The 27,772-nt window shown below is 38.3% G+C and overlaps 1 protein-coding gene across 5 annotated transcripts; it reads right to left on the bottom strand.

The window, feature by feature from the left end:
* Positions 1-11,754: 11,754 nt before the first annotated feature.
* On the bottom strand, positions 11,755-24,526 carry tfap2c (transcription factor AP-2 gamma (activating enhancer binding protein 2 gamma)). 5 transcript variants are annotated; one of them, XM_031748274.2, is made up of 8 exons: positions 24,388-24,526; positions 19,550-20,011; positions 19,058-19,109; positions 17,814-17,885; positions 17,004-17,226; positions 15,665-15,783; positions 14,256-14,397; positions 11,755-14,063 (listed from the first exon to the last, which is right to left on the bottom strand). In XM_031748274.2, exons 1-8 carry the CDS (start codon positions 24,415-24,417, stop codon positions 13,769-13,771), a joined length of 1,395 nt encoding a protein of 464 aa, XP_031604134.1. In that variant the 5' UTR covers positions 24,418-24,526; the 3' UTR covers positions 11,755-13,768. The 5 variants fall into 5 exon arrangements, with proteins under 5 accessions (XP_031604134.1, XP_039468355.1, XP_031604133.1 ...); XM_039612421.1 differs by lacking the exon at positions 24,388-24,526 and adding an exon at positions 23,282-23,346; XM_031748273.2 differs by lacking the exon at positions 24,388-24,526 and adding an exon at positions 20,593-20,966.
* Between the last annotated feature and the right edge of the window lie 3,246 nt (positions 24,527-27,772).

Below are 27,772 nucleotides of genomic sequence, written 5' to 3'. Positions count from 1 at the left end.
GCAGCCACAGGCTCTGGGCACCTTGCAGTCATTGAGTCAATCATGAACTCTTTTGTATACCAAAGTATTCTAGTTTGAAATGTGACCTGTGCGACAGTAAAACCGAGCTATGCAATGTTATCTTAAGCACAGCAGCAAATCTACAACAGAAGGGCTGAAAAAGAAAAGGAACAAGATGTTGCAATGGCCCGAAGTCCAGACCTCCACCTGACTGAAATGCTGTGGCAGGACTTCAAGAGAACTATGCATAAACAGGTGCCCACAAACATCAATGTACCAACGCAACATTGTGAAGAAGAGCGGGCAAAGATTCATCCAGAACAATGTGAGAGACTGATTTAATCCTAACCAAAATTATTATTCCGAGTTATTGCTTCTAAAGTTGGTTCTATGAGTTATTCAGTTATGAGGTAAACTTAGTCTTTCACATATCGTTTCTGCATTTTGGTTTAGTTTTTGATAAATAAATAATTAGATGGTGTAATATTACGTTTTTACATTTTTTAATGCCCTGATATGTAAAACCTTGGAATTGAAAGGGGGCATACTTCATACTTTATTTTTATTCACTACTTTATTCCAACACAGGCTTGAATGGTGTCACCTTGAAAACATCATAATGTAAACGTATAATTCATGCCTTTTTTATGTCTGCAGAGAATCACCCATAAGCAATTCTAACCTCAGACTGCAGGCTTTCTCAAGCCTTGCCCAGAGTGAAACACCTTTATCATGGCATCTTCCCAGAACGCTAATTACATAGAAGACTTGTTGAAGTCATTCCCGAGCAAACAGAAGAAAGCAGGAACCACATTTTGACATGTAAAAGCACCAGTGAGATTTCATTACAAGACGTGTGGCTCCAGAGGAGTAGACTATGCTCCAGTGTCTTTTTAGTAAGAAAAGACTGTGAAGCAGAGGTACACTTAGACCTCCTGAAATTCAGCTTTGCAGATTCAAAATTTGTATAATCATGAAGTTCTGTGACTCTGCCTGTAGAAATTAGAATCTTAAGTGATTCAAATATCATAGATCTCCCATTCAAGGCTGTCTCCTTGTGTCCTTGAGTCCAGTATTTGGCAACTTTCAGCTTTGTTACTATTTTTAGTTCACTATCTGGAAGATAGATTCTTATCACGAGCAATCTTTTTGGCACAGAAAGTAAGTCTATTTGTTTTTGTTTGTTTGTTTTTTGTTTTTTTTAAACTAACTAGACTGAATCTTGTCTAGTCACTTTTTACTTTTACAAATCTTTTACAAAGTTCTTTAACTTGGCCTAACTATTCATCTGAGTATGGAAAACAAGTAAATGTAATTTCAAGTAGCTCATTGTGGCGATTTCACTGAAATGACACCTCAGATTTAAACACTTGAAATGAAACATGAGAATAAGATAAAGCGCATGGGCATAACTTGCTTTCAAGAGAACACTTAAGGGAAACTGGTATCAGATGGAGATAAGACAGTAAGGAAGATGCCCCCCTCAGAGGAGATGTGACATCGGCACTGATTAACTGTGTTGTTTTTAACAGCAACATTGAAAAAATTAAATGTTTGAAGAGCTAGTTTACCAATTTAAATCTGAGCATATACTCTTATGTGAGAAAATCTATAAATGCTAATTATTTTATTCGTCAGATGTTTGGTGGGTACTTGTCAAGTTAAAAGAACCGCCTTTTTTCACAAATGAATTATTCATCATATTTTTGCTGACTTTTTAAAAATCCTTTTTTAATGTATCTGTTAAAGTGATTTCACACTTAGGTAAAGCTTTTGTCATTAGAGATAACTACTAGGAAGTTAAATGATATGATATTTCAAGCTTTTTGGATTCTTCAAGTTGTCTTATTTAATCATTTAGGAGCATGCACGTTGCTGCTGTCAGGCCTTTTGGTAGATGAGTGAGCTGGAGTGAGGCAGTTGGCGCAGAGCAGAAAATGATGAGACATGTCAGAACAAGACAGATATTTTCAAGCTGCACATTTTTCTCCTTGCTGGAGACTTCTGCCTGTCTGTTTGGACAAAGAACTAAACCCACACACAAACACATACATGTACACCCACACATGAACATGTTCAGGATTGCACTTACACACACTTGTGTAATCATACATTCATGCTCGTACTTATGTCCACTCTCTATCTAGAGATGGAGGGAAAAACACATACAAATGACAAAGTTCACCAGTGTGGCCTAGTTTTATAATGAAGAACATTTACATTTATATCTGTATTAAATTACACCTGTACTCAGTGTTAATCTGCTTTTAGTGTGAATAAAATTTAAGGCAGACAACCTCAAATGTACATACCCTGTCAAAGTATATTCCATTAAAAAAAATGATACAGCAATCCACTGAGTGTGGTGTATTTGTCTTTGTGGTATAATAGTGTATTCTAGAAAACTTGTATTGCTAGATATTTAGTGACTCACACTGCACTCATCCATAAACGCAGGTGCACTCATACATCCTGCAGTGTGATATCTCAAAATCAATTTCCCAACAGTCTGACAAGCACTTGTTTAAATTGTGAAATTTATCACGTCATGTCATTTTTTCTTTCTTCTGCTTTACCCGAGTATCCTGTTAATGTAACTATGGATGTGAGGGTTACTTCATGCACGGTTTGATACCAGAAAGCAAAGTACGGTGCAGTGCGGTTCCTGTGGTAAGTATATACTGATTTCAGCAATTGTTTTTTAAGTAATAACTAAGACTACATTAGTTTTAAAGGTATAAAATGACTCTTGATAAGAAGCACCTCTGTTTCTCACCAAACAATCAGATAGTATACCGCAGCAGTTCTCTGAGTATAAACATGCTGAGATATGAGCTTTATCGCCCTCATATCACTGGCATCTGGGACCTCTCCACTCTCTCTCTCTCCCTTGTGCTCTTCATGTTCTCGTTTTGTTCCTTTGACATGCCCGTTTATCCAGCAGTGGTTGCATCAGCAAAACCGTTGTAAGTGGCAGTCACGCTAATTTATTTATTTTGTCTTGTTATATATTCTGAATAGACAGGTGCATGTGAGTCACACACAAACACACACTTTATAATGCTTGTTTACTTTATATTTGTGTCATACACAAACAGCTGCATATAAACACAGAAATGCAAAACATTTAAGTAAGCAGAACAGATCATGTTTTTTCTTTTTTAATAAATCCATTTGGTGCGAAGGCATTTGTCCACTTTATGCCGTTCAAACATTTAAAACAAGCAAATGTGTTTGTCCAGTTTAGCACACAAGCCCTAATCCACACTATGACAGATATGATTTCCACATTTAGAGTAATATTCAAAAGCAACATTTAGTCCGATCTGCATACCTAATGCTGTACGTATTTCAGTAAAACCACAGCAGAAAATAGCTTTGTTGTTTCTCTTTCTTCCTCTTCCTGTTTCTCTCTTTCTGTTGTTTAAAGAGGAGCTCTACCAATCCGCCAATGGACACTGACACCTTTCATCACCACCTTCCCTCTTTAAGCAATAACAGCGTAGTGGCCGGATGCCACGGGTAGGTACTGTAAACATTCACTCCCTTTCGCTCCCTCCCTTCAACACAATGGCGTCCAACATAACAGAGGCATGCAAGTTTGTGGCTGCCATATGCCAAACAAGGGCTGAATAAATTGCTGGAAAAGAAGGAATGAGCAAAGAGGAGAAAAGAGAAAAGAGCTGCTTTTTGATTAATTAATGATTAAAGTAGGACAATGAAGGTTAAAGTAAAACTTTCTGGGGGTTTTTTCAACTTTATTATAAATAAAAATGTTTAACTTCAAAAAATGAAGCTTGCTAGTACTTCTATTTGTTCTTTTGTTTTGTTTTTTGTTCAGTAGCATGAGACTGTCAAACTGCTATTCATGCAAGTGTTACAAGTTGCTTAAGTATGGCCTTTCCCTGTCAGAGATGAGCACATCTCCCTCTCTGTACACTATCCTGCACGTTGCAAACAAGTCTGGACAGCTTTGTATCTCATCCCTCTGTGGATAAACACAGGCAGGAAATGAATGTGGTTTTACAATGATTCACTCCATACTGGAAGCATTTGTTGTCAAAGAAATCCATTCAAAGCAGCTTTGGCTTCACATGTTTACTATTTTCTCTTGCTTTGGAAGATACGTATCTTTTCATTTAGCTGTTTCCTACCTCGAAAAAGCACCTTACAAGAGATCCTTTTGATTTTTGTAATATGTGGAGTTGTGTCTAACTCTTTTTTTTAAACAAAGGCCCTATTTTCAATTGTTTGTTTTTTAGCTAAAACTTAAGTGTCCAGTTATGTTTATATATTTTATTTTGTCTTTTGCGTACTCCATGCTTACCGCTTCACATTCTCGTATTTATTCTCTACACAATCCCATATTTTTCTCTTCTGCTCTGCTATCTTTATTAGTGGAAAGTCAAAGTGCCCGAGGACAGAGTTTAAACTGTGCAGTACAGCTGGTTAGGGACTGTCGGCCAGAGTAATGAGCTTTACCTTTAGCTGAACCATAAAGGCTAGTTCCTGCTTATGGGCATTCCTGCTCTGAAGTGAGGACAACACACAAACACATGTGCATGTATGCTTAATATCCTATCTCCCTGGTTGTAGCAGCTATCACTTTCAGGCTTGTAAATGTTTCCCCTCATCATGTCCAACTCAACAACCTGAATTGTGATTGTTGTGGAGAGCAAAGTCATCAGTTACTGATCTTGTTCCGGATTACGTCATTAGCATCTTCATACCTCATGATCTTAACAGGCGGCCGCTTTCATCTGATGATCTAGTATAAATTTTGAAACCTTACAATTATGCTGAAAATGAAACTACTTCAAATGTCGAACTGTCTCTCTCTAAATTGTTCTTCTGTACTTCTGTAGCTTCCAAAATGAAATGTGTGACTTGTCAGTGCTTTCATTGTGTCTTTTTGCTCTCTACTATTAATATTTAGTTGGGGAATTAAATTTTCTTAATTCAGATTTGTGGTTTCCCTTTATTTGTTATGTTTATTTTTTATGTTTTCTATAGTACAAATATAAGTATTATTATGTTTAAAGATATTAAAGATATTATGTTTAAATATTTTGTATTTATATTTTTAAATATTTTGGTGGATGGATGGATGATTATTACTTGTGTTTCAGTCTCTTTCAGATCACAGTTTTAGTTTTACAGCTTGGACTTTTACTTTTTTCATTGACTTTATTTGTTTCTTTACTGAAAAGCACCCTAGAAAAAGTTAGCACTAGATAGATAGCATTAATGTTATTAATTTTAACACATTAAAAAAACAGCTTCAGGAAGTAAAAACAATCAGTTATTATTACAAACAGCAGGTACTGAATCTTTCTGTTGAATTGTTCAAGCAACCAGAATCTAGATGGTTTATTGTGTCTGCAAGCAAACTCCTGAAGGAACTAGGTAGTTTTATAAAGTCTCACTTTTGTGACTGAAAGCATGTGCGTGTTTTCACTACATTAGCTAAATAAGGCATAGTAGTGCAGTATACTGGATACTCTGTTATTTTAACTTGACACAGACATAGAGTGGACAAAAAGCTAGCATGTGCAGCAAATTAATATGTTCACAAAGGTATATTAAACTAAAATGATAACAATAGACTCAAACTTGTCAATATTTAAATGTTTTTCAAAAAATAAAATGATGACAAACAAAAACTGTATCAACTGATTAGCCATGATCATCCCCAACTGACTGAAAAATTATAATGCGAATTGGTCTAAATACAGTTTGATGACAGAAGAGTTTGACAGATGCCAGAGCCTGTTAAGGATTACAAAATATAGAAATAAATACATTAATACACATAAAATATGCAAATTTACGCTCAAAATATTAAACAGTAGAAATAAATTTAACTGTAACCTGCAAGCGTCTGCAAAGTTTACCCTTTACTTTTTTAAAGGGTAAACTTTAAAAAGTAAAGGGTTTCACACACTTGCCATCACCAGTGTGTGAATGTGTGTGTGAATGGGTGGATGACTGAATGTAGTAAAGCGCTTTGGGGTCCTTAGAGACTAAGTAAAGCGCTATACAAATACAGGCCATTTACCATTTACCATTTTACAAAATACAACCCCACAAACAATTTTTTAAACCAATCAATCAAACCTGGAAGACTGTTGGAGCTCCCAATGAAAATGTCACTGAACATTGTAAACCAATGAAATGTAGTTATCAGACAACTCTAAGAGTACAGCACTTTTAAACTCCATTGTTTTTGGCATTTTCTTTGTATAAATCATCAGCTACTAACAAAAATAAATAAATAAACAAAAAACACTATTGGCTGTTGTTTAATGTAAGGTAAATACATTATTTTCTTCACATTTGGAACTAGATTTGGGAGTGGAAGGTAGTGACGGGAAAACCTGAAGTCTAGATAGCAGAGAGAGCAGATGGCTGATTGACACTTGGGGTGAAGCACCATGAGAGCGCTGTAGATGCCCTAAAACCCACAGTGAAAAATTACAAAGAATATAAAAAACGGAGACTAGAGACTGATAGTGAACGCTGGCAAATGGATCATTAGACAAGAGTTGTAACATTGAGAGCATGAAAAAACATGACCAAAGAAATAGGTCAACAAGAATAGGATCTAAGACTAAAATAGAGAAAAGAGGAAACTGCTTACTTAACTCACACGTAGACGTCATGAACAGTGAAGAGAACGTGGCCATTACTCCGGCCTTATCCTTTATTTCAGCCATGCGTTCACAGACTTCACTCTGGGCTCGGGAATCAGCCATGTGCATGTCAGTGACAATGAAGAACTGAGCAGCGAGACGGAGACAAATCAATAATCCCTGCTAAGCCATAATCCCATTAACGGTAACAACAATAAGCAGCAAATGTTGCTTCATAGGATTTTTTTCTGTTTTGTATTGATTCACAGTAGACTTAATGGACTGCACAAAAATGTTTGAGAAAGAAGCATCTGAGCAACTAATGAGACTACTTATCTCCTGTTGTGATACTCCCTGTGGTCATGAATTTTGATTCTGGTAAACTGGTAAACAGTACTATGCATAAACGTTGGTACATTTTGTGTTTACAGGTTTGTTTGTTGACCAAACAGCTTGTTCTGATTACTGCACTCAGACCTAGGTGAACAAGATTTGCCTGTATGTTGGTTAGCAAGGGGAGACGGCAGATGCTTTTCATTAAATAGATGAGTGGCGGCAACCATCCTGTGTTAATTTATCTGTTCTTGTGTGCGAGTAAATGAGGAAGTAGTAAGGGCTTTTTACTGGTGGTGGACTCTGTGTACGAATTAGCTTATATAAGATTGTGGGAGACCATCAAGGTCTCCTCTACAGCTAATTCTTCTCCACCCTCTGAGAGTACTGAGATGTGGCAGGTTGAAAAGAGTTGCAAAGTACCTTCATTTCACTGTTGACACTAGGAGAAGCCAGCAAAGAAACACGTATTCCCTGAGAAACCAAAACATCTGTTGTCTGTGAGTGAGCACCAGGATGAGAACAGGGACTGAGGGGTCTCTACAATCTTGTCCACACCGGCAGTGGTTACAATGCTAACTAATTGGAAAGAGGCCCATTCATGAGCAAGCGAAGGAGGGGCATCTGCTTGGCAAGCCAGAGAGGAAGGAAGACAGACCACCTCATTCCCACAGGATGAGGGGAAAAAAAGGAAAAAAATAACAAGAAAACACCAACCAAAAAGAAAGAAAGAAAGAGTCGGTCCCCCTCTTCCCTCCCTCTCACTCGCCTTTCCTCTGTAGCTCTTCCAGTCCCAGACTCCAGACTAGCTTCATCCTTGTAATTTAGATTAATTTCTTCCACATTTTCCTCAGGGATTAAGCAGAAACCCCCCCAACCCCCAGCACTCCTACCCCCAGCATACACACAGCATGCATGCACGCACACCCAGCTCACCCCCTACCATAGTCGCTTAATGCTCTCATTATTGAACTTCTTTCCACCAAATATAACTTCACCCTACCCCCAACCTTCGCACAAAAACAATCACTCACAAATGTAAAACCTCTCAACTGAGATCAGTGTTGATAGCTTGATATATGATTCTACTTATTATATAACTGGAACCATTATGTCTCATTTTCAGCTTTATTTGGTTCAATACTTAGAGTCAACTCGGAATTATTATTGCTGTTTTCAAATACCATCAACCACGCATTGTAATAAACTTCCTTTGCAGCAATTACTAGCCAAAGTGGTTTGTCACGGAAAGATGAACCTCTTTGGCATCTTTAAAAGGTTTCTCATAAATAAAAGGTAGAGGTTGCCTTGGGAATAATTATGGAATTAGGGATAACAAAACAGCTGCTATAATAACAGATACACAGTGAACATATAAAAAGCAGTGAGTATTGTCAAGACACAAATTAGCCATGGTCTTTGACAACTGTTGACTGCATCTCAGCAGGCAAATACTGACAGACTTACTGTAACTCAGGTGTTATTTAATGCCAGTGAGTCACTCTGGGAGTAGACGCAAACATTCCTCAGCCATACCAGGAAAGTAGAGCAAAGACACATTTGCTTTACGACTATTACATTTTAAATATATTTACATTGATCAACAGTTAATTACACTTTCCCCTTCAATTTAAAACAGCCAGTCCATCGCATCATGTACAGTAAGTACTAACTGCTGGCCTAGATGACTTTAAAAGGCCAATTTTGCCTCTGTTTGTTTTCTTTGGTCTTTTCTTGATTTTCTGCATTTTCTAACACACATATATTATCCATTATATGCCTCATCCCCGCCCCCACCCCATCTGTTTTCTTTCTTCCCAAAATATATTTTTTCAGTTGTTTTCATTTACAAGTAAGATTGCAGGAGTGAGAACATTATCAGACTGGAAACAAAGAACTGCCTTCTGCCTGTGTGTTGTTGGGGAATTCTACTGAGGCCTGCAGTAACTAAAACTACATGCACACACAGACTTTATTCCACATCTTTGCAAAACAATTTTTTTCAACTGAAAAAAGCTGAATTTTGTTTGGGTAAGTTGTCACATGTGTCACAATGAATAATACAGTAACAAAATAGAATTCATCTTCAGTCTTGACTAAACATAAGAAGCCTTTTTCTTTCTAGAGAAACTATTATGTAAGGTCAGTTTCTATTAGTCATATTAATGTGGGTATTTCTGTGATTTTTTTCTATAACCAGTATATAAAAAAATAGTTTGACTCCAACACAAAAGAAGTTACACCCCACCCCCTACCCCAACGAGAAGGGGTCGACAGTGAACGGAAAAATGTCACAGAACTTGAGGTTACCCTAAAAGTACAACATCAACTCATTAAAGGTGCAATTCCTCTGCGGTTAAGATCAGATTAAGTACATTTACTTCAGTATGATTTATTTTATTTTATCCTGGTATGTTCTTGTGCTTTTCCCAGCACTGATGCAGACCATGTTGCATCAACTTTTATCAGAATGCATCACGGTCTGCATCAGTACTTTTAGTCAACTCGCTCTTCATATAGCTCCTCATTCCTTACTCTCATTCCTCAGTGGCACCAAAATGGCACTATTAATCATGTAAAGACCAGATTGTTCCTATTTTTGTCCAAATGAGAGACTTTTTTATATTAAAATGATCATCTGGGTTCTGCGTTTACAGGGCCAGGGTTTTTTTTAATTCAGATTCGTGATTTACACTACTACTCTCATCTGTGTTACTTGCCACTTATGACATGGAACGTTAAGGCTATGTTTTAACTCATAAAGTGGTTTCAGTGGTTGGGAGCTGCAAGCAAGCGATTAGTCTGACTGCAAATGAGCCTTAATGTACAACAGATTTCAAAGACAGGGAAGGGAAGTGGTTAACTAAAATGGTAATTGTAAAGTTCTAAGTGTCTGGAAACAAGTTGGGCAAAAATCTATAAAAAAAAAAATTGTAACAGTAAGAGCATATAGTAAACTTGTTAGGCCGATAAGTAATATAAAAACAACAATACTATTGCCAAACAAGGTTTTAGAAAAGGGAAATATCACATCAAGTAGTCTCTTTTTTGGCCTTTTTTTCCTCTCTCTTACAGTTTCATCCTCTGACTTGGTTTGACCTACATGGAAAGGTCATTCAGTCAGAGCTGGAATAGAATACAGCTACAGTTCAGTGAATCTGGAGTTGACATGTAGCCTTGGGCATCCTAATGAAAGCTGAAGATTATATTAACATGTCAGATATAATCTCTAATATCTATTTTTTTGAAAGAAAAAAGTACATGAGTTCCTCTTCTTTCATAAGAGAAAAAGAAGTGAAGGTAACAGGTAAGCGCAACAAGTCTATGCTCGCCTCCTTTTCCCAGCTACATTAGGCGTGTCATAAGCGAATTACTCACACGGTCTCACAGTTAAGAAGAAAACGTTTGACCAGTTGCGATGTTGCCTGTGTTTTGGAAAAAACACGTACAAGGAATTGAACAAAGCCGTTCAACTGTTGTCTAACTGAAAACATGATTATTTTATATGTAAAATCAGGTGCGTTTAACAACTCTGATCACCTGACTAGCTCCAACCTTGCGAATGTGCCAAGATAGAATTGATTCTACTGACAATAAAAGATGGGGGGAAAAAAAACAAATGGGACGTGTGTACTTAACAGCTCACATCTGCCAAAACAAACTTTGTGATGTGACAAAGAGACGGCATAAAGAAACAAGGTCAACCTCCAATCAAATCCTCAGTGCTTCCTCAACCATGTTCAGCCGGTCATCAAAGGCACTAAAAAAAAAACCCTTCCTCTTTCTCTCTGCTAAATTTCACCCATACCTCCTCCACCCATTATCTACCCTTTCAGGGCCAAGCATACAAGCTAACACGAGTAACTGAAGGCAGTTAAAGTCAACCGCTGTGAGGGCAGCGAGCCACTGCATTGACAGGTCTGGTTAAACAGGTTCTGAGGGGAGAGGCTGATACTTGTTTAACTGCAAGGTAGTTGCTGCTGCTGCTGCTTCCTTTATAACCTGTGGCTTGGTTTTGGGGAAATGTTTGTTTCACCCACTGACCCCAAAAGCTAATATAAAACAAAGAGAAACACTGATGTCAAATATTTTTGTGCATTTCAGTGCTGTTGTTATACCTTTCAATTCAGCTATATGTTCTATGTTGATTCATATAAGTGTTACTCCTATGTGAAACACAAACAGACGAATCTCTGAAATTAGCAAGGACCGAACAGACAAGTGATGATGAAACAAGTAGACAGTTTTGCATAACTTCATTTTCTCTTAACTAAATTCTTAGCTGCAGTCACAAATTTGCATCTCGGTATTCCCAAAGAAGAAACTTGCAAGTAGGCTTAATGGCACTTAATATCACACCTGCTCCAAACATATGTAAAGGAAATATTGGCAAGCTGCAGAGGATAGATGTTGAATGCTGAACTGTTAGTACAGTCGATTCAATAGTTTTCCAAGTTTAACATAAACAACCCATTTGTCCTCTCCAAGCTGCACTTCTTTGTTCATCACATGATGTACTTTTGAGGTCTGTGCTTTTACTGAGCAACACAGCTTATTTGTGACGCTAAGTGAGAGCACATAATGATGGCTACTGTTCTCATTAGTTTAGTAGGGGATTTTCTTTGCCGTTTATTAATAGCAAAGTCTTTCAACACATGACTTAACCATCATCTGTGTGATACTGCTGAAAAAGAGGCTACAGAACAAAAGTGCTATCCATTAAGAAAAAAATAAATAAATAAATAAGTGTGTGTGGCCTAGGCAACATTACTGACTCACTAAATCAGGCTTGAGGCTGTCATTTATTTTTTTTTTCCTGAAACTTTAGAACAGCATTTTTTTAAAACATATTTTCAAAAATGTATATCATCCCCCACTTTCTACACTCTAGTTTATAAAAAAAAAAACAAAAAAAAAAAAACTGATTTACAAAATTTTAACACATCCTCATAAAAAGTTAAACCATGCACCAAACTGATACCATTATTTACACAAGCCCATTAAATTACAACATAAATTAGAAAATATTTACATCCAGGACAAGACACTGGATTAAATTCTATGCTTGGAATTTAATTTCTAAAAACATTTTTTTTTTTTTTTTAAAAGAAAGAAATATGTACATTTACGCACGCATTCTCACAACCAACACACAATCTGGCAGAAGTGAGCTTGTTGGTAGGTTAGTGTCAGTTTGGATGTTGTTTTTAATGAATAACTTGTTCACAAAAAAATAATAAGTAAAAGCAAACAAACAAACTTCTCACGACTATGTACTGTATGTGTTGTAAGACTGAGTAACAATGGATCCATGGCAACGCCTGTAATCCACAAACACTGAGGAGGCTTCTGTCATAGCAAATTCAAAGTGCCCCTGCTATGCATTCTGGGATTTTATCTATCATGTAGTCTGTTAAATCACTTTTGCACATGAGAAAAAGGTTTTGCAAAGTTTAAAAAAACAAAAACAAATCAAGTCCACATCAAAGTGAGTTATTCTCTCCTGCAAAAACCAGTGCTCCTAAACTGCTTGAAATGCATCATTTGAAGTCCAGACTTTTCTTTTTGTTATTTACGTCACTGTGTAACATGGTGGCATAATGCACACCTAGCAGCTAGTTTGGCATGCCCTCAAAAAAAGAATAAGCAGTGAACTAAAACCTAATGCAGCCACTAATACTGAGTGTTTCAGAGGGTGAAGAGATGTGCTGTAGCAGTATACAACCACAAAAATAAAATAATGAGCCTCTAAATTGGCATAATGGGGGCACTTTAAAGTTTTTGGTTTCTGAAAGAGCACAGGCTGAGATGAGAAAACCAACTGTCTTTTCTCATCCAGGCCTGCACAAGCTTCAAATCAACTCCCATGAACAAAAACACAATAACACTGGATCCATTCTGAAGTAATGGTACAACTAAAGCACAAAAATAAAGAAAACTAAGTAGATTTTCTCTCACACATAAAAACTGTCCTTTGCAAGTCAATTGAGACACAGGAAATAAGTGGATTTGCCCCCAGACTGAGCAGGATGGAGAAAACTGAGAGGAATTCACAGCCACAGAAAGTCATCTTGAAATGATGTCCTCTAGGGAAGATGAGGGAAAAAAAGAGAAAGACAGAAAGACAAGGGAGGGGGGAAAATAGTCGCAGAATGCATTTTGTTTCCCCTCATCTTCTTCAAGAGAATACAGGCCCTGTGGTTGTAGCAGTAGGCCACTAGCAACTGTATGTAACTGCATAGTGGTTAGCATGATGTGGCATGTATTAAGCCCCTTTTCAGGCATGTACTCCTTTCTAGGAATCTAACAGCATTTTATCGCATTGCTTTGGTGTATGAACGCACACCCCAGCAACTTCTCTGTGAAAGTCATGACTGTAATTTCACTAGCTTATGCCGAATAGCAACTGTGCTAAACAGCAATAATATGAACATAAATATATACTTTTTTCCTTGTCACTAAATGACAATCCTGTCGCTTTAGCAGACAGAAGAAGCCACACATGCCATTTCTGAAAAGGGCTTTACTCTTTCACGGAGCGGGCTCCCATTAGGACCAATCCAGAGCATTCAACACACGTGCCAACAGTAACTGATTTGTAGCCTGCTGTGACAGGTTGTTAAAAATCCCCAACCTGTCAAACTATAAATTTACAGTGTGAGCACCACATTCACACACAAATGCAGCTCTCAAAAAGACAATACCAAATATTGATTTTTTTAAAAAGTCCAAAAGGGAAGACAGGGCAGCAAGTTTAAGGGACTCTGGGAATCTCAAGTTCATAGGGATTCTCCTTTAAGCTCTCATTTCCTGTGCTTGTCCATTTTGTCAGTAGATTTACTTCCACTGTCTGAGGATCCCTGGGTGTCGCTACCAGAGCTCAGGTACATCTTGTCCACTTGTTTCAGCGCTTCATTCAGGTAGTTCTGAAGCGAAGTCATGGCAGCACAGATGGCTGGAGAGCCAAAGCCATGAGTGATAAGACTGAAGTGAGTCAGGCAGCCTTGGATTCCAGGTTCCAGGATGGGAGCGGGCCTAGCGTTGCCCAAAGGTGAGCGGTCCTGAGTGAGCAGATCGGTAAACTCTTTGCAGATTTGCCTGTGGGTAGACAAGCAGAATAACTAAGGATGTGAAAAATATACCGATTTGTGACTTAATTGGAAAACGGATAACGCTTCAGATGATTTAGAAAATACAGCTTTCTATTGATCAAATACTATAAAACCAGCTTTTGAAAAAGGTTGTCATGCTACACAATGATTAAAACACAATAACTGAAAATACACTTACTTGGCAGCAAGGAGCATGTTCTTCCGCGAGTTAACCTCATTCCGCTCCACATGTGGCCTACCCAGGTATTCAGCAATTGCCTTTGCAGGGAATTCAGTTTCACACACATAACCAAAGTCTCTTGCTAAATGAACAGCTTCGCCTAAGACAAAAAAGAAAAAGATAATATTACATAGATCCAAGAAAACACTCAAGTTGCAACTTTATTGCTAACCACAAATTAATACTTGTGAATAAATATAATACTAATATATTGTAATATTAATATTTAGACAGATATTATAACAACATATCCTTCGACATACTAGATTGTTAAGCTGTCCAGCAGCAGAGCAATTTATTAGTTTAAAAGCAGTACACGAGCAGTCCCATTTTGGAACAGATATGCACAAGCATGAAGGGACATGAAGTGAAGCAGCTGAACTGCAGAATAATCATCTGTACTGATTCTTCTAGCTTTAGGTAAGAAGAGCAACGCAGATTGATACATTTTTGTCTTCAGGGTTGACTTACATGGTCATAAAGGGTTTATGTGAATAAATGCTACCAAAACAGGCCCGAGATGCCAACAACACCGCTTATTGATAGACACGTACAAGTATTCAAAATGCTGGCAGCTATTCAGAAGCACAAGCTTTAAGGTCAGCTGACCCTCCTGGCAAGCCGAACACAAGATAACAAGGCTTAATTCAGCTTTGAAGGTCTCTAAATAACACAGGCCTCCAGTCATCTTCCTGCACAGAATCATCACCACATTTAGAAAAATTAGGCATGTGGGGAGTGAGAGAGGGAAAAAAAAAAAAAAAAAATCTTTCTATAGCCAGCGGCAGGTAAATGTGATTAAAGTGATACTGGGATGATAGTAGAATCAAATGTCACAGACTGAGGTATGACTGTTGTTGTCATTCAAACTATACAGCAACAGAAAACAGTCACGATAAAAATCAGGGCTGTATGGCCTGGTAGTATTTTTTTTCCATCAAAAGGAACAATTTATGTAACTTTGAGTTTTAGAGGTGACTGTGCACACTAGGTAATACAAGACAACATGCTCAACGGAGTAACAGAATTAGTGCTGAAATATTTTTTCGAGTATTTCAGATGGAAAATGGTCATCTCAGTCTCTTATACACTGCATGAGTTCAGTCACCCTAATTTTGGCTAAATTTTCCAAACCACTATGACTCACCAAATAATGTGTAGCTGACAGTCTGGCACATTAAACACAGAAAAAAAGGTTGCAGTTACATTGCCTTTAGTTACCCTTTCCACAAGAAGTGAAACACACATACCAATGCCAATACACTGACATTCCCACATTCTCATACTACTAACGCGACATTCCAGCCACTGCAAACTGTAATTATAGTGAGAGAATTTACTGTGGGCGAATGACTGATGTGTCATACCTTCTACTAGCGAGGTAAGTAGAGTGACATTAGCTGCCTTCCTTCTTCCTGCAGGCAGGTTAAGCCCAATTTTGTCCAGCTTTTCTCTCAGAGAACGGCCTCCATTTTTTGACTTGGCTCTGTATAAGGAGAAAAAAAAAAAAAAAAAAAAACTGAGGTCATTCACACATTACATTTTTTACAAATAGTCTTGACATGTTCATCAAACTATCAGTGGAGTTTCAAAAGATTATTGTGTCCTTTGACTGTTTATTTGATCCCCTTGAGACCATAAATTAAAAGAAATACCCAGAAAAAGAGTTGGAAGATACACCTGTGTAATACACATTCATGTGTATAGTCTCATCAAACACTTCTGAAAAGAAATTACAAGCAGACTCTCTTGACCTAAAATAAAATATTGAAACAATTGATGTTCCACTCAAAAGCACAGCAGAGAGGAATCACTCATAAATGCATTTTCAGAAGCTCTTAAACTATCCACTTGCCATAGCCAATTCAGTTTTCTGCATGACTGGCAGACAAGCTCTCCCCCTCAGTGGTCGGTGAGAAGGGGCGCATCTTTGGAGAGGCATGTGTGTATGAGTGCCCCCACCCCTTCTCCCTCTTGTCCCACTACTAACGATAGTCCTATTGCTGCGTGACCTACTTTAAAGAGAAAAAAAAAAAGACAGATTGTATATGTGGGTCTGTGGGTGCATGTCAGCATTAATACAGGCACATGGGAAGTGGTAAACGTGCACTCCAAGTACAAAATGCTCCAGTCAGGAGTGTTAACCATGTACTGTAACCTCGAAGTCCCTCAACAGACTGCTGCACTACCATGTGTGCCATAAGGTCAACTGCTCTAGCACAGTTTAACATCCGCAATCACGTACACAGGCACACAAAACACACCCACAGCGTATTTAGGTAGGTACTAACAATGTTGATGCAACCTATCCCCAATGGAAGCACTGAACAAAAAATTGCACATAACACAAAGAATGTCACAAACCTTGCAAAAAATAAAGAAAAGAGGAAAAATGATGAGCTGGAGCAACAGAGTCAAGCTGTGCTTTTAAAAAAAGCCTTTCCCATGGGCTACTAAGCTTTAGTGTACAGATCACTTGCTCCACACCTTCCACAGTTTAATAATGGTTTATTTTTGAGATAATCAAAGTCTTAACAGTTTGCAAAAACCAGAAATTTTGAACAATTGAAATTATTTTGGATTAGTTAATCCTTTTTTTGTGAATCAATAGAAATTTATTCACATGTCATGTTGAAGATTTTTATGAACCACAAGGAAAAAGAAAATGCTGTCTAGCTGTGACGTGGAATGAGACCGAGCCCTGACCTGCGTAGAACGCCTCCCAGGAGCGATGCGTTGAGGCATTCTGGGGGTGACAAACGTCTCTGGACTTCAGCCACAGTAACCTTGTACTTGGATGTGGAGCTCAGCAAGGAAAGACGGCCTGGTACGGAGCAAAACACCTCTGTGGGATTTGATACCATGCCCAGCAGGGACTCTTTCTGGAAGGGAAGACCTAGTGCGTTTCCTTTAGGCAGAGTGACAGGCCCTGGAGAGTGAGGGAAATAATGTTTATAAGCTAAAGACTAAAGTAGTGCAAAAGAACATAAAAACAGATTGTGGTTGGGCAGTCAGATTTGTTAATTATTGTCAATCTTTATTCCAGACTTATGGTCCATAAAAAATAAAAATAAATCAGACAAACCAATCTGTACTTTTCCTGTTTATGTGCATAAGCTCTGATCTTTCTGTGTCTTGTGCGGAAAAGCGAGCAGAAGTATGCGTGTGCTGCTCTCCACCAATAAGGAAAGCCAGTCTCTGCTGTGCCAAAATATACAAGAAACAACTTCTAAAGCCTTTTGAAATGTGTGGTTTTGGAAACATCGGATGCCTGATGGTTAAACAGCTATGATGCCCTCACGTCAAACACCATCCACAAACAGGTACGCACATACAGACCGTCCCTCATCTAAGCCACAAATAGACCTCGGGACCGTGAATTGATTGGTCTCACCGTCTGTGATCGAGCTAGACATTGTGATTTTTTTTTTAAATGTCATCCCACAACAAAAGCACTGACAGACAAACAAAACAGTACAGCACACTACAAAACAAAACAGCTATCTTCATCCTCACCCGCGAGAATTCCCCCCTGATAATAAGTCCTCTGTAAGCGATCAAGGTTCCTGCCACCTCGAAGTCCTAATACTGAGACAGAAATCACAAAGTCACATGAGTGCTTTAATTCTCCTCTCCGGCAAATTGCTGGGAATGACATGCCATTGTTTACAAGTGGAAACCCTAGATTGCCCATAGCGTGCCCTTGAGCCTGGGAACAGTATAATGAGCAATCACTGATTTCCGTAACAAATGCAGACTGTTTGGTTTATTGCACTCTGCAAATGTCGTGCTGCTTGTTATGTACTGTAATACTGCAATATTACAAAGCAACCCTATAATTGCTAGTATGCTTTCAAAGAATAAAACATTGGCACTGTACTGCAAAATATGACATTGTGAGCCAATCAAAAATCTAAATTTTACTTCGAAGTTTAACATACATATGAACAAGAAACTAAGGCGTGACATTTACATTTTAAAATGAAACTTAACTCTACTTCAGCAAAATTATATTTTCTACTTGTCCACTGTACACATACTGTTCATAATAACATGATGTTCCTTGGGTTCATCTTTCACTTTAAGTCTGTTTAATAGAGCCCTGATGACAAAACAGCAGGAATAAGTTTCTCCCTCAAAACAGTTCAAGTCTCAACAAATTACTAAACTGTCCTTCACATGCAAGCCTAATGCCACACCCCACCAAAATCTGGTTCTGCAGAGCCAAACACAGCTTCAAGACCAACTCATAATTTCCTGCTAACATGAACTGAAAAGAGCTGCAATTGCAAGCTTAACACGCCTAAAGATGATCCAAAGCTTTGGATCTCACAGTCAACACAGTTTGTGAGATTGCTCAATTTCCATGTCATGTCAGCTGTAGCCTGATGAATATGAAAGGGATCAGTTCTTTCCCACTGGGCATCCATTCAAGCAGCTTCAACAGAATAGGCTAAGGATCACATCGGGCTTAAATAAGTGCATTGCATGGCTATGAGGATTATCATTGTATGCAGTGTAAGTACAAACAGAAGACACCTCCTTTCCTTACTCTCACACTGAGTGCCCTGACATGCCACTATAGAAGTATGTCATTTCCAAGTATATAGAGTTCAACAAATGAAGGTCCAGCATTTCCCAGTAATTACCACATATTTTGTTGTACAAAAGCATTTCTCCTCAGTTTTCTTTTTTTTTTGTTAATTGCTGTAACAGTTAAAAAGTAAAAAAAAAAAAGAAAAAAAAAAGTCAAAACTCACCTTTTTTGATGACCGTCTGATCTGCCATAATTATACTGTGGTCGTCTACTTGCTGATAACAAAGAAAAGAAGCAGCAGTAAGTAAACACATACATAGCTTTGTTTTTATAAAATGCTTCAGCTAGCCTACTTTTTTCCTGGGGTGGGTATTTTCTCCATATTAGTAATCATCTTCTGTCTCTTTCATGCAAAGCTTATAACGTAATATATGCCATTTTATAATAAAAATATTTTAATACTACTGTACCTTTAACTTGGAAGTATTTTGAATATATGTGACCTTTGGTTATATTAACATTTAGGAGATTTTAAATCTCCATATGACAGGCGAGTGCAATAAAACACACTATAATGCATCCATTTACGACTTTTCAGTATATTCATTACTTCGACTGCATTCACACAAACATTTATGCACATAAGCCTCAGTCTTTGCGCGTCTCTGCCTCAAAAGTATAATGTCAAGTGATTATATAAATCAAATCCACTTACTTGAACATCATCCAGTCCGTGTCCCATGTCATGCATTCCCATATTATCGCCAATAACCGACGACTCTAGACTGTGAGCGTGTGGAGATAGCAGCTCCGGTCGGCGGAACCCTTCCCTCCTAACCCCCGACGAGCCTCCCTCCAAGCCTAGGATCTGACTCGCGAGTCCGCTCCTCCCGTGGGCGCCGAGCCCCTCCTGGCCTTGCCGCCCAGGCCACGGCTGCTGTTGGTTCGAGGATGGCGACTGGTGTATGGAGTTGATGTTGAAAGGGTCCCCGAGGTGAGAGTAGGGGTCACTAGACTGCGGGTACGAGATAGGCTGGTAGGGAGGAGGAAAGTAAGGAGGCTGGAAGTCTGAACTGGCCGAGTGTGAGAGGGAAGTAGACGGGCTGTAGAGGTGTTGACTGACCGCCGGCAGGTGAGGCAGCCGTGGGTTCCCATTGCTGTTACTATCGTGCCTTTCCTAAGGAATGGAGGAGACAAGGCGGCTGAGAAAGATGCCAACAACATGGCAGGTTGTCACTCAAGGAGATAAAATATCAGATTATTCGCTGGCACGATGTCTACTGAAAAATGGGAAATAGACGGGATAAAACAATAATGGACACCGTTAATTTGGAATTTTTCTTAGTACTTAGTGGCCATTGCAAGCATATGCAAATATTCTCAGCAGCAATCAGCGTCTCAGATTATTGCATTATTATTATTATTATTATTAGTATTATTATTATTATCATCATCATTATCATATTTTATTTTGTATATAGAGTAGCAATAATAAGAACACGATCCCACTTTAATTTTACAAGGAATTATAGCCCGCTTTAATTCTGACAACGACATCCTGTTTTCACTGTTTCTCTAAACTTTACTCTAACTTTTCTCCCTTGGTGCAGCACATCATTGCTGCCTCTAATGAGTCACCTTCCCAAATTTTACCGTGATTATTTCAGCCCAAAGGATTAAAAGTCAGCACCCAATTCTTGCTGTTAAATTCGGTGCCACTGATCTCACTTAGTGGAGGCCATCTCTTACGAAACTCACCTCACAGTCATCCTCGTATTTTACGTTGTCGGCTAATTTCCACAACATTTTGGCTGAGGAAAAAGTCTCTTCCTTGCAAGATTAAAAACAAAAAAACAAAAACAAAAAAGTGTAAAAGAAAAAAAAAAAAATGGGGGGAAAAGAAGCCCGCGAGTTAATCCAGGTATGAAGAAATTAAGAGCTTCCTGGTGATCATGAACCCGCTTATTCTTCAGCTGCAGCAGGAGGCAAAGTCGTGGGCGAAGGCTGAAGGGCGAACTGACCTACCGACTGACTATCCGACTACAGATATGAGTTTCCACAGCCACTATGAGAGAAAATAATCGTTGTCAGGCAATATTCCCCCCCTTTCCTGCCAAAGTGCTCAGCACTTCTGTTGTGAAAGTGGGCGAAACCGGTTCATAAGAAACTTGACTCCCTCTTATGGACAAAACAGTGATGTTCAGTCTTATTGGTGCAAACATGAGCATTTCACTATATCTATACAGCCACTCACAGTGGGCGTCACCCTGTCCGATGATGTCAGTGAATTGGAAAAAAAAAAAAAAAAAAAAAATCCTGATTGGCGGGGTGATTGTCCAATCAAAATTCGGTCCGTCTGTAGCGTGTCTTTGTACGGTGTCAAATATTCAAAGCATTAAACATCCCCAGTGTAGCCTATATCTATTTTCCCCCTCTTCCCCCCCCCCCCCCCTATTTCTCGTGTCTTGCAGCAAACGCTGCTTCTCATTAACATCTTTACTTCTTTTATCTCCTCGGGCCCATGGGTAGTTGAACCTTTAATTTTACAGGACACTGTGTTCTGTTTTATGATTATATTCTTGGGCAAGCGATTCATTGGGCAGAGATGTGTTAGCCAGTCATCAAAGAAATAATTTCTTGAGTTATATATATTTACAAAACTGCACTCTACTGAACTGCAGGACAATGTGCTCATGTAAAATATTACGACTATGAGTCAGAACCTGTGAAAGTGTTGCAGTTACTGCTGTACGTTAATGAGAGCTTCTTGACGAGACCTTGTAATGTAATATACGCAGGCTTTACACAGTGCATTGCCTCTAGAGACCAATCACTATGTTCGGTTTGAGCTGCTAATTTTAATAGCCTTCTCAGGAGAACGTCTTAATTTGAGGTAAAAAAGTTAACATTCGTATTCTTAACACCACCACCACTAAAAATATTATTATTATTCAATAATAATAATAATAATAATAATAATAATGATAAGTGGGTCAATTATTATTGGCCTACATACATACTACGCATAAATGCAGTGACAGGAAATGAGAGCCAAGCTACTGTGTGTTTCCCTTTTATTGCTGAGAATTAAAACCCTGTAGTTATGCTTTGACCGACTGGATAATTTTATAATCTTAAAGATCACCTTTTTCCCACGACAAGGCGTACTTACAGTTTGTATGCTTAATTCAGTAACAGGTATTCCAACAGGCCCGCGACATTTTGATGCTTCAAGTCAGTGGTACGTTTCAAACCGCAATAAGCCCGAGGGCTTAGCCGCATTATTCTCTCAAAAAGCTCCAAAGCTCAAAGGATTTCGGCAAGCAGCCCTTTCTTAACTTCATTTACATTTTTGTTGAGCTTTATAGTATCTCGGAAGGAGGGCTCTTTGAACTCTGGTTTTAATCAAAAGACAAATAGGACAGACTTTGAGGGGAAAAAATGCATGAAATAAAAATAAAAAGGCTCACCTGGTGTTATCAGTTCGCAATTTTTCAAATCGTATTATGCCACCCCGAGGCTGCTCTAGTATTTTATCACTTTGTTTTGCGTTATCAGTTGATACGTAAACCAGTACGTGTCAGATTTTAATTTGTGAACTTAACGTGCAGACATCCCGTGGTTTCTCTCCACCCCCTTTGCCTTGTTGTGATGCCAAGCACAAATTTTTTTTAAAAAAAAATGCTCTGATTAAATGTTGTTCTGTGTTGAAACAGGCACAGGACGGGCCTAAGAAAGTTAGTCACGTTTGGCCTACCGGTAAGGTTTTGAAAAATCCTGATGCTCAGCTTGTCATTTTAATGACAGCCGGTTTCACTGACAACCGACTCAGCTGATGTCAGGTGTAAAGTCTAAATGGATCCGTGCCCGGACACATTCGAAGTGTCACAGAAGCCAATGACTCAGCTCTGCCTAGTGATCTGCCTGTTTGCTATGATCCCAGACTTAAGAAATATAGTTCAAAGCTGGTTTATAAACTGATTTCAACACCCACACTTTGCATTGTATTGATAAGTCTACTAACAAGTAAACAATCCTAATGGAGATCACAGTAATATTGAAGTTGCTCCAATGTGTTCATAACTGAAGAAAAAAAAAAGAAATATATAAACTTTACTGGGCGGAAAAATCTACTCTTGTAATTCCCCCCCCCCAAATTCAGTTTAAAATTATATAATGTAACTTAAAAAACTGTTTGTAGAAATTATTGAAGAGGTGGAAAAAGTACCCTACCAGCAATTTTACTGAAAAATCAATTTCAGCATTTATTTCAGTTTTTACCATCAGCAACTCCACTGGTTTGTAAACCAGTAGCCTCAAGCGAAAATACGCAAAGTCTCTGATAGAGTAAAGCCTTGTTATTATTGGCATTAATCACAGTTTATTCAAAAGCGCATATAGCGCCGTGCGACTTTAAGCTGGGGATAAAAACGCATTTGTAACTGACCTTTTCCGCAGCAACCATTTTGACGTGAAGCAATGTACAAACACAGCCGCTACTAATGACATTAATGAAGATTTTGTAATTAGTAACACCTGTAGTTACTTACCATGTCGTGTCCAAATGGCTGCTGTAAAGGTTTAGGCTATATAATGAGGGACTCCGTAGTCTTAAGGTTAACGAGAGCGCACGTCTGTACAACGCAAACGTATTAAATTAGACAATAAATATATATTTACGAGTAGATCTATGATTAATATCATTTGACTTGATATAGACTAAACCATAACTAGGTTTACGTTTTTATTCTACTCTGAGAAAGACTGTTTTCAAAGTGATCAGTGTAAGAAAGACCCTCCCTAAGTTTACTTTTCTGTTAGTCTTCCAATGATGTAGATATTAAACGAATAAGTTTAGTCTTTTTAATAAGAGCATTAGAATTATAAGTTTACATTTTACATTAGCCTTTTCATATGCTTGGATATTATTGTTGCTGTAGCTAACTCAAACTCAAACATGGTGCAATTTAAATTCCTTTTATATTCAGGTTATTTTAACTGGACGCTACTAGTTAAGTCAGCGAAGGTTAAAAGATAATCCACAGGCCTCCGTCCTGTTCAAGCAGGATGTCAACCAATTTGCATTCGTTTCTCACTCCCTGGCCTCTCACACGCAACAATCTCCCAATGCTACAGAGACCTGATCTTCAAGGTGGTTTCTGACAAAACAGGGAGCTGATCTACAAGGTGACTTTTACGGGAAACCCTGTGAAGCTTGTGATATTTGAAAGTTGCCATATTATACCCTACAGCTGTAATTAGTCAGGCTTGTTAAATTTAATGACAGAGGTGGAAGTGCATTAATTCATTGTTCAATTTTTTAAGAGTGTGGCTGTAAAAACGGACTCTAGGATAACCTATATTAAGATGAAGTGAGGCTGATCGTCTACCGAGCTCTGTGAGGAGTGTGTCGGAACTCAGCCCCGAACAGCACCAGCCCAATTTAACTCCTGGTTATTGTGGGAAGCAATAAAACAAAAGCGATAAACACGATACAGGCTTGGTCAAATTAGATCATCTGTAAGAGGAAAATACAGGAGGCAGCCAACTCACCCTCCAGTCTATCCTCTCCAGTACAGACATCTGCAAGGCTCCAGTCGCAGTAATCCAGCTGAGCTGCAGCGAATGAGTGAAACCATGAGTTTTACATTGCCGACTTCACCTGACTGCTGTGCAGTACGCATGCGCACTCTAGTGAACTACACCTGAGAGGACAAATCAAAATGTATTGCCAAACCGTTTATGAAAATTTCCATATACGGTTCTGTGTAAAACAACGTGTACATTAATTCATTAATATGAGGAAAGCTGGCACGAAAGACTTAAAAAAAAAAACATTGAGGAAAACAAATATATACTGATGCACAGAATTAGACCTATAACCGAGACAGTACTACAGTACTCTAGTTTTGAGTGTAAAAAAAATAAAAAAAAATAAAGTTCCAGAAGATAAAATTAATGAATAGGTGGAAAAAAAGGAAGTATGGAAAATTCAAGATTAGGTAATTCCAGCCCAGCCCTAAAGCCACATCGCCTCGGGGTGACCACAAGAATCTGCTTTCAAAAGCCACTGAAGCTTTTTAAGGTGTATAGTCCCTGTTATCTGATCTCTAGAAGATTTCAGCTTAAACTAATGAACAGATCAAAGTGTCTTTGCTGTGTGGTTAAGAATGCAGTTGATATATCTTGATCTAACGAGGGGGGAAAGACGTCTGACACCTGTTTAATCGATTTTTTTTTTTTTTTTAAAAAATGGTGGAATGATACATATTTTCCCCAGATTCATTTAATTCCAACAATATGACTTTAATTTAAAATCGTGTGCTACAGAGTAAAGATTTTCTAATATACCAAATTATGTTGTTACGTTCTTGAGTAAAACAAACATTAACGGTGGAGGGGAAAAAATCTACAATTTAGCAAATTTGATATTATGTGTTGGTGAAATAATCCAAACAAATATAAACAAACAATAAATTGTTCCGTGTAGTTGTTATTTATTATATCTTTCCAAAAAAAACCCACCAACTTAGTTTTATTATAGCCCCCCATGACCACCAAAAAGGCCTAAATAATAAATATAAATAATTTTTTCTCATTCGCAAGTCTTTATTATAACTATCAACTAAATTAAAATGAGCTTGTTTCCTAATCAGTGTAGAATGCTTTGTTTTATAAAGTGCGGCACTGAGTGATCCAAACGTGAAAGAAAGAGAACAGCAGACTACCAGGAAAATCTCTGGATGGAAACAATTCTGTTATTCTAAAGCTTTAGCCACCATAATTTGATCATTTGTGGTGTAACGAGAAGCATGCTTTGTACACCCTTTTTATGTTGTTTGCTTTACGCCGAGTATAAAATCTCAGCGCGGTACTTGCGCCTGTGCTGTCACCTAGGGGCCGCATCTATTCATTACCACAGGCCTGCAGTAGTTGCTTGTTTTGTAGTGGCTGTGGAGCTACTCTGGGTGGACCTATTCAGAGATCAGCTCAACATATTACGTCTACGGTACTTAATTTTCAGTTATTTAAGTTATTTAGGTATGTACATTACATGCCATGATTAATTCAGCAGTGAGAAAAATAGCTTATTGGCATGGCATATTACTTTTTTATTGCCATTTTCACATATGTGTGTGTAAGAATGATTTTTGCAGAGGTAGCACTGTATAGCAGATGGCACTAAAAGCAACCAATAAAGTGTTGAAGGTAAAAGGTTTTGACATTTTCTGGATCACACAAGCCAATCATCTAATTGCAACCCAATCATGTGTTTCCCTATATGGAAAATTAGAGAGGAAAAACCCGGCAAACATTAACTCAGGATGCAGTAAAAGTCTGGCAAAGTATCACAAAGCAAGAAAGACCATATTTAACATTCACAGGTTCTGGATATCAGCTGTTGATACCAGAGGTTTCTCAGAGTATTTTATTACCATTAATTTGTCCAGTTTTTATAAACCTTAAATTTGTACATTCAAGGAAAAAAAAAAACATTTGAACCCCTGAATGTACAAATTTAAGGTTTATAAAAACTGGACAAATTAATGGTAATAAAATACTCTGATTTTGAAAAATTTTGTAAGTTTGCCCAAGAAATGATCAGTCTATAATTTCAACGGTAGGTTTATTTAAACAGTGAGAGACAGAACATTAACAAAAAAGATCCAGAAAATGCATTTCAGTAAAGGTATAAATTTCTTCACATTTTCATGAAGGAAACAAGTATTTGATACCCGATCAATCAGCAAGAGTTCTTAATACAGGTAATGAGCTGACATTAGGAGCCTTCTCAACTCATTACCTGTATAAAAGATAGCTGTCCATAGAAGCAATGAATCTATCCAGATTCCAAACTCTGCACCATGGCCAAGACCAAAGAGCTTTCCAAGAATGTCAGGAAAAAGATTGTGGACCTACAAATGGCTAGAATGAGCTACAAGACCATCGCCAAGCAGCAAGGTCAGAAGGTGACAACAGCTGAAGCGATTATTTGCAAATGGAAGAACCATAAAGTAGCTACCAGGCTCCATCGTTCTGGAGCTCCACGCAAGATCTCACCTCGTGGAGTTCAGTGATAATGAGAATGGTGAGGAACCAGCCCAGAACTACTCAGGAGGAACTTGTCAATGATTTCAAGGTAGGTGGGACCATAGTCACCAAGAAAACAGTTGGTGACACAGTCTGCCACGAAGGACTGAAATCCTGCAGTGCCCGCAAGGTCCCCCTGCTCAAGAAAGCACATGTACAAGCCCGTTTGAAGTTTGCCACTGAACATCTCAATGATTCAGATGAGGACTGGGGGAAAGTGTTGTGGTCAGATGAGATCAAAATTCAGTTATTTGGCATCAACTCAACTCGCCATGTTTGAATGAGGAGAAATGCTGCCTACCACTCCAAAAACACAGTCCCCACCATCAAACATGGAGGTGGAAACAATTTACTTTGTGGGTGTTTTTCTCCCAAGGGGACAGGACAACTGCACTGCATCAAAGGGAGGATGGTTAGGTGAGAACCTCCTTCCCTCAGCCAGGGCATTGAAAATGTGTCATGGGTGTGTATTCCAGCATGACAAAGATCCAAAACACACAGCCAAGACAACAAAGGACTGGCTCAAGAAGAAGCATATTAAGGTCTTGGAGTGTCCTAGTCAGTCTCCAGACCTTAATCCCACAGAAAATCTTTCGAGGGAGCTGAAGGTTCGAGTCGCCAAACATCAGCCACGAAACATTAATGACTTGGAGAGAACTGCAAAGAGGATTGGGACAAAAATCCCTGAGATGTGTGCAAAACTTGTGGCCAACTGCAAGACACCAACAAAGCTTTTACCACCAAGTACTAAAGCACGTTTTGCAAAGGGATCAAATACTAATTTCCTTCATGAAAATGCAAATGGATAGAATTAAAAACTTTTTTGAAATCCATTTTTCTGGATTGT

This window comes from Oreochromis aureus, linkage group 5 (genome assembly GCF_013358895.1).
Source record: "Oreochromis aureus strain Israel breed Guangdong linkage group 5, ZZ_aureus, whole genome shotgun sequence".
NCBI lineage: Eukaryota > Metazoa > Chordata > Actinopteri > Cichliformes > Cichlidae > Oreochromis > Oreochromis aureus.
Note: the sequence above shows the minus strand (reverse complement) of the source record. Positions and strands in the feature narration are given on the sequence as shown.

What these genes read in the sequence shown, in the direction of transcription:
- tfap2c (XM_031748273.2), bottom strand. Translation starts at nt 20,640, where the DNA reads ATGTTGTGGAAATTAGCCGACAACGTAAAATACGAGGATGACTGTGAG. An exon ending in AATACGAGGATGACTGTGAG is followed by an intron (nt 20,012 to 20,592) that starts GTGAGTTTCGTA and finishes TCCATTCCTTAG; the next exon opens with GAAAGGCACGATAGTAACAG. An exon ending in ACGGACTGGATGATGTTCAA is followed by an intron (nt 19,110 to 19,549) that starts GTAAGTGGATTT and finishes CTTTGTTATCAG; the next exon opens with CAAGTAGACGACCACAGTAT.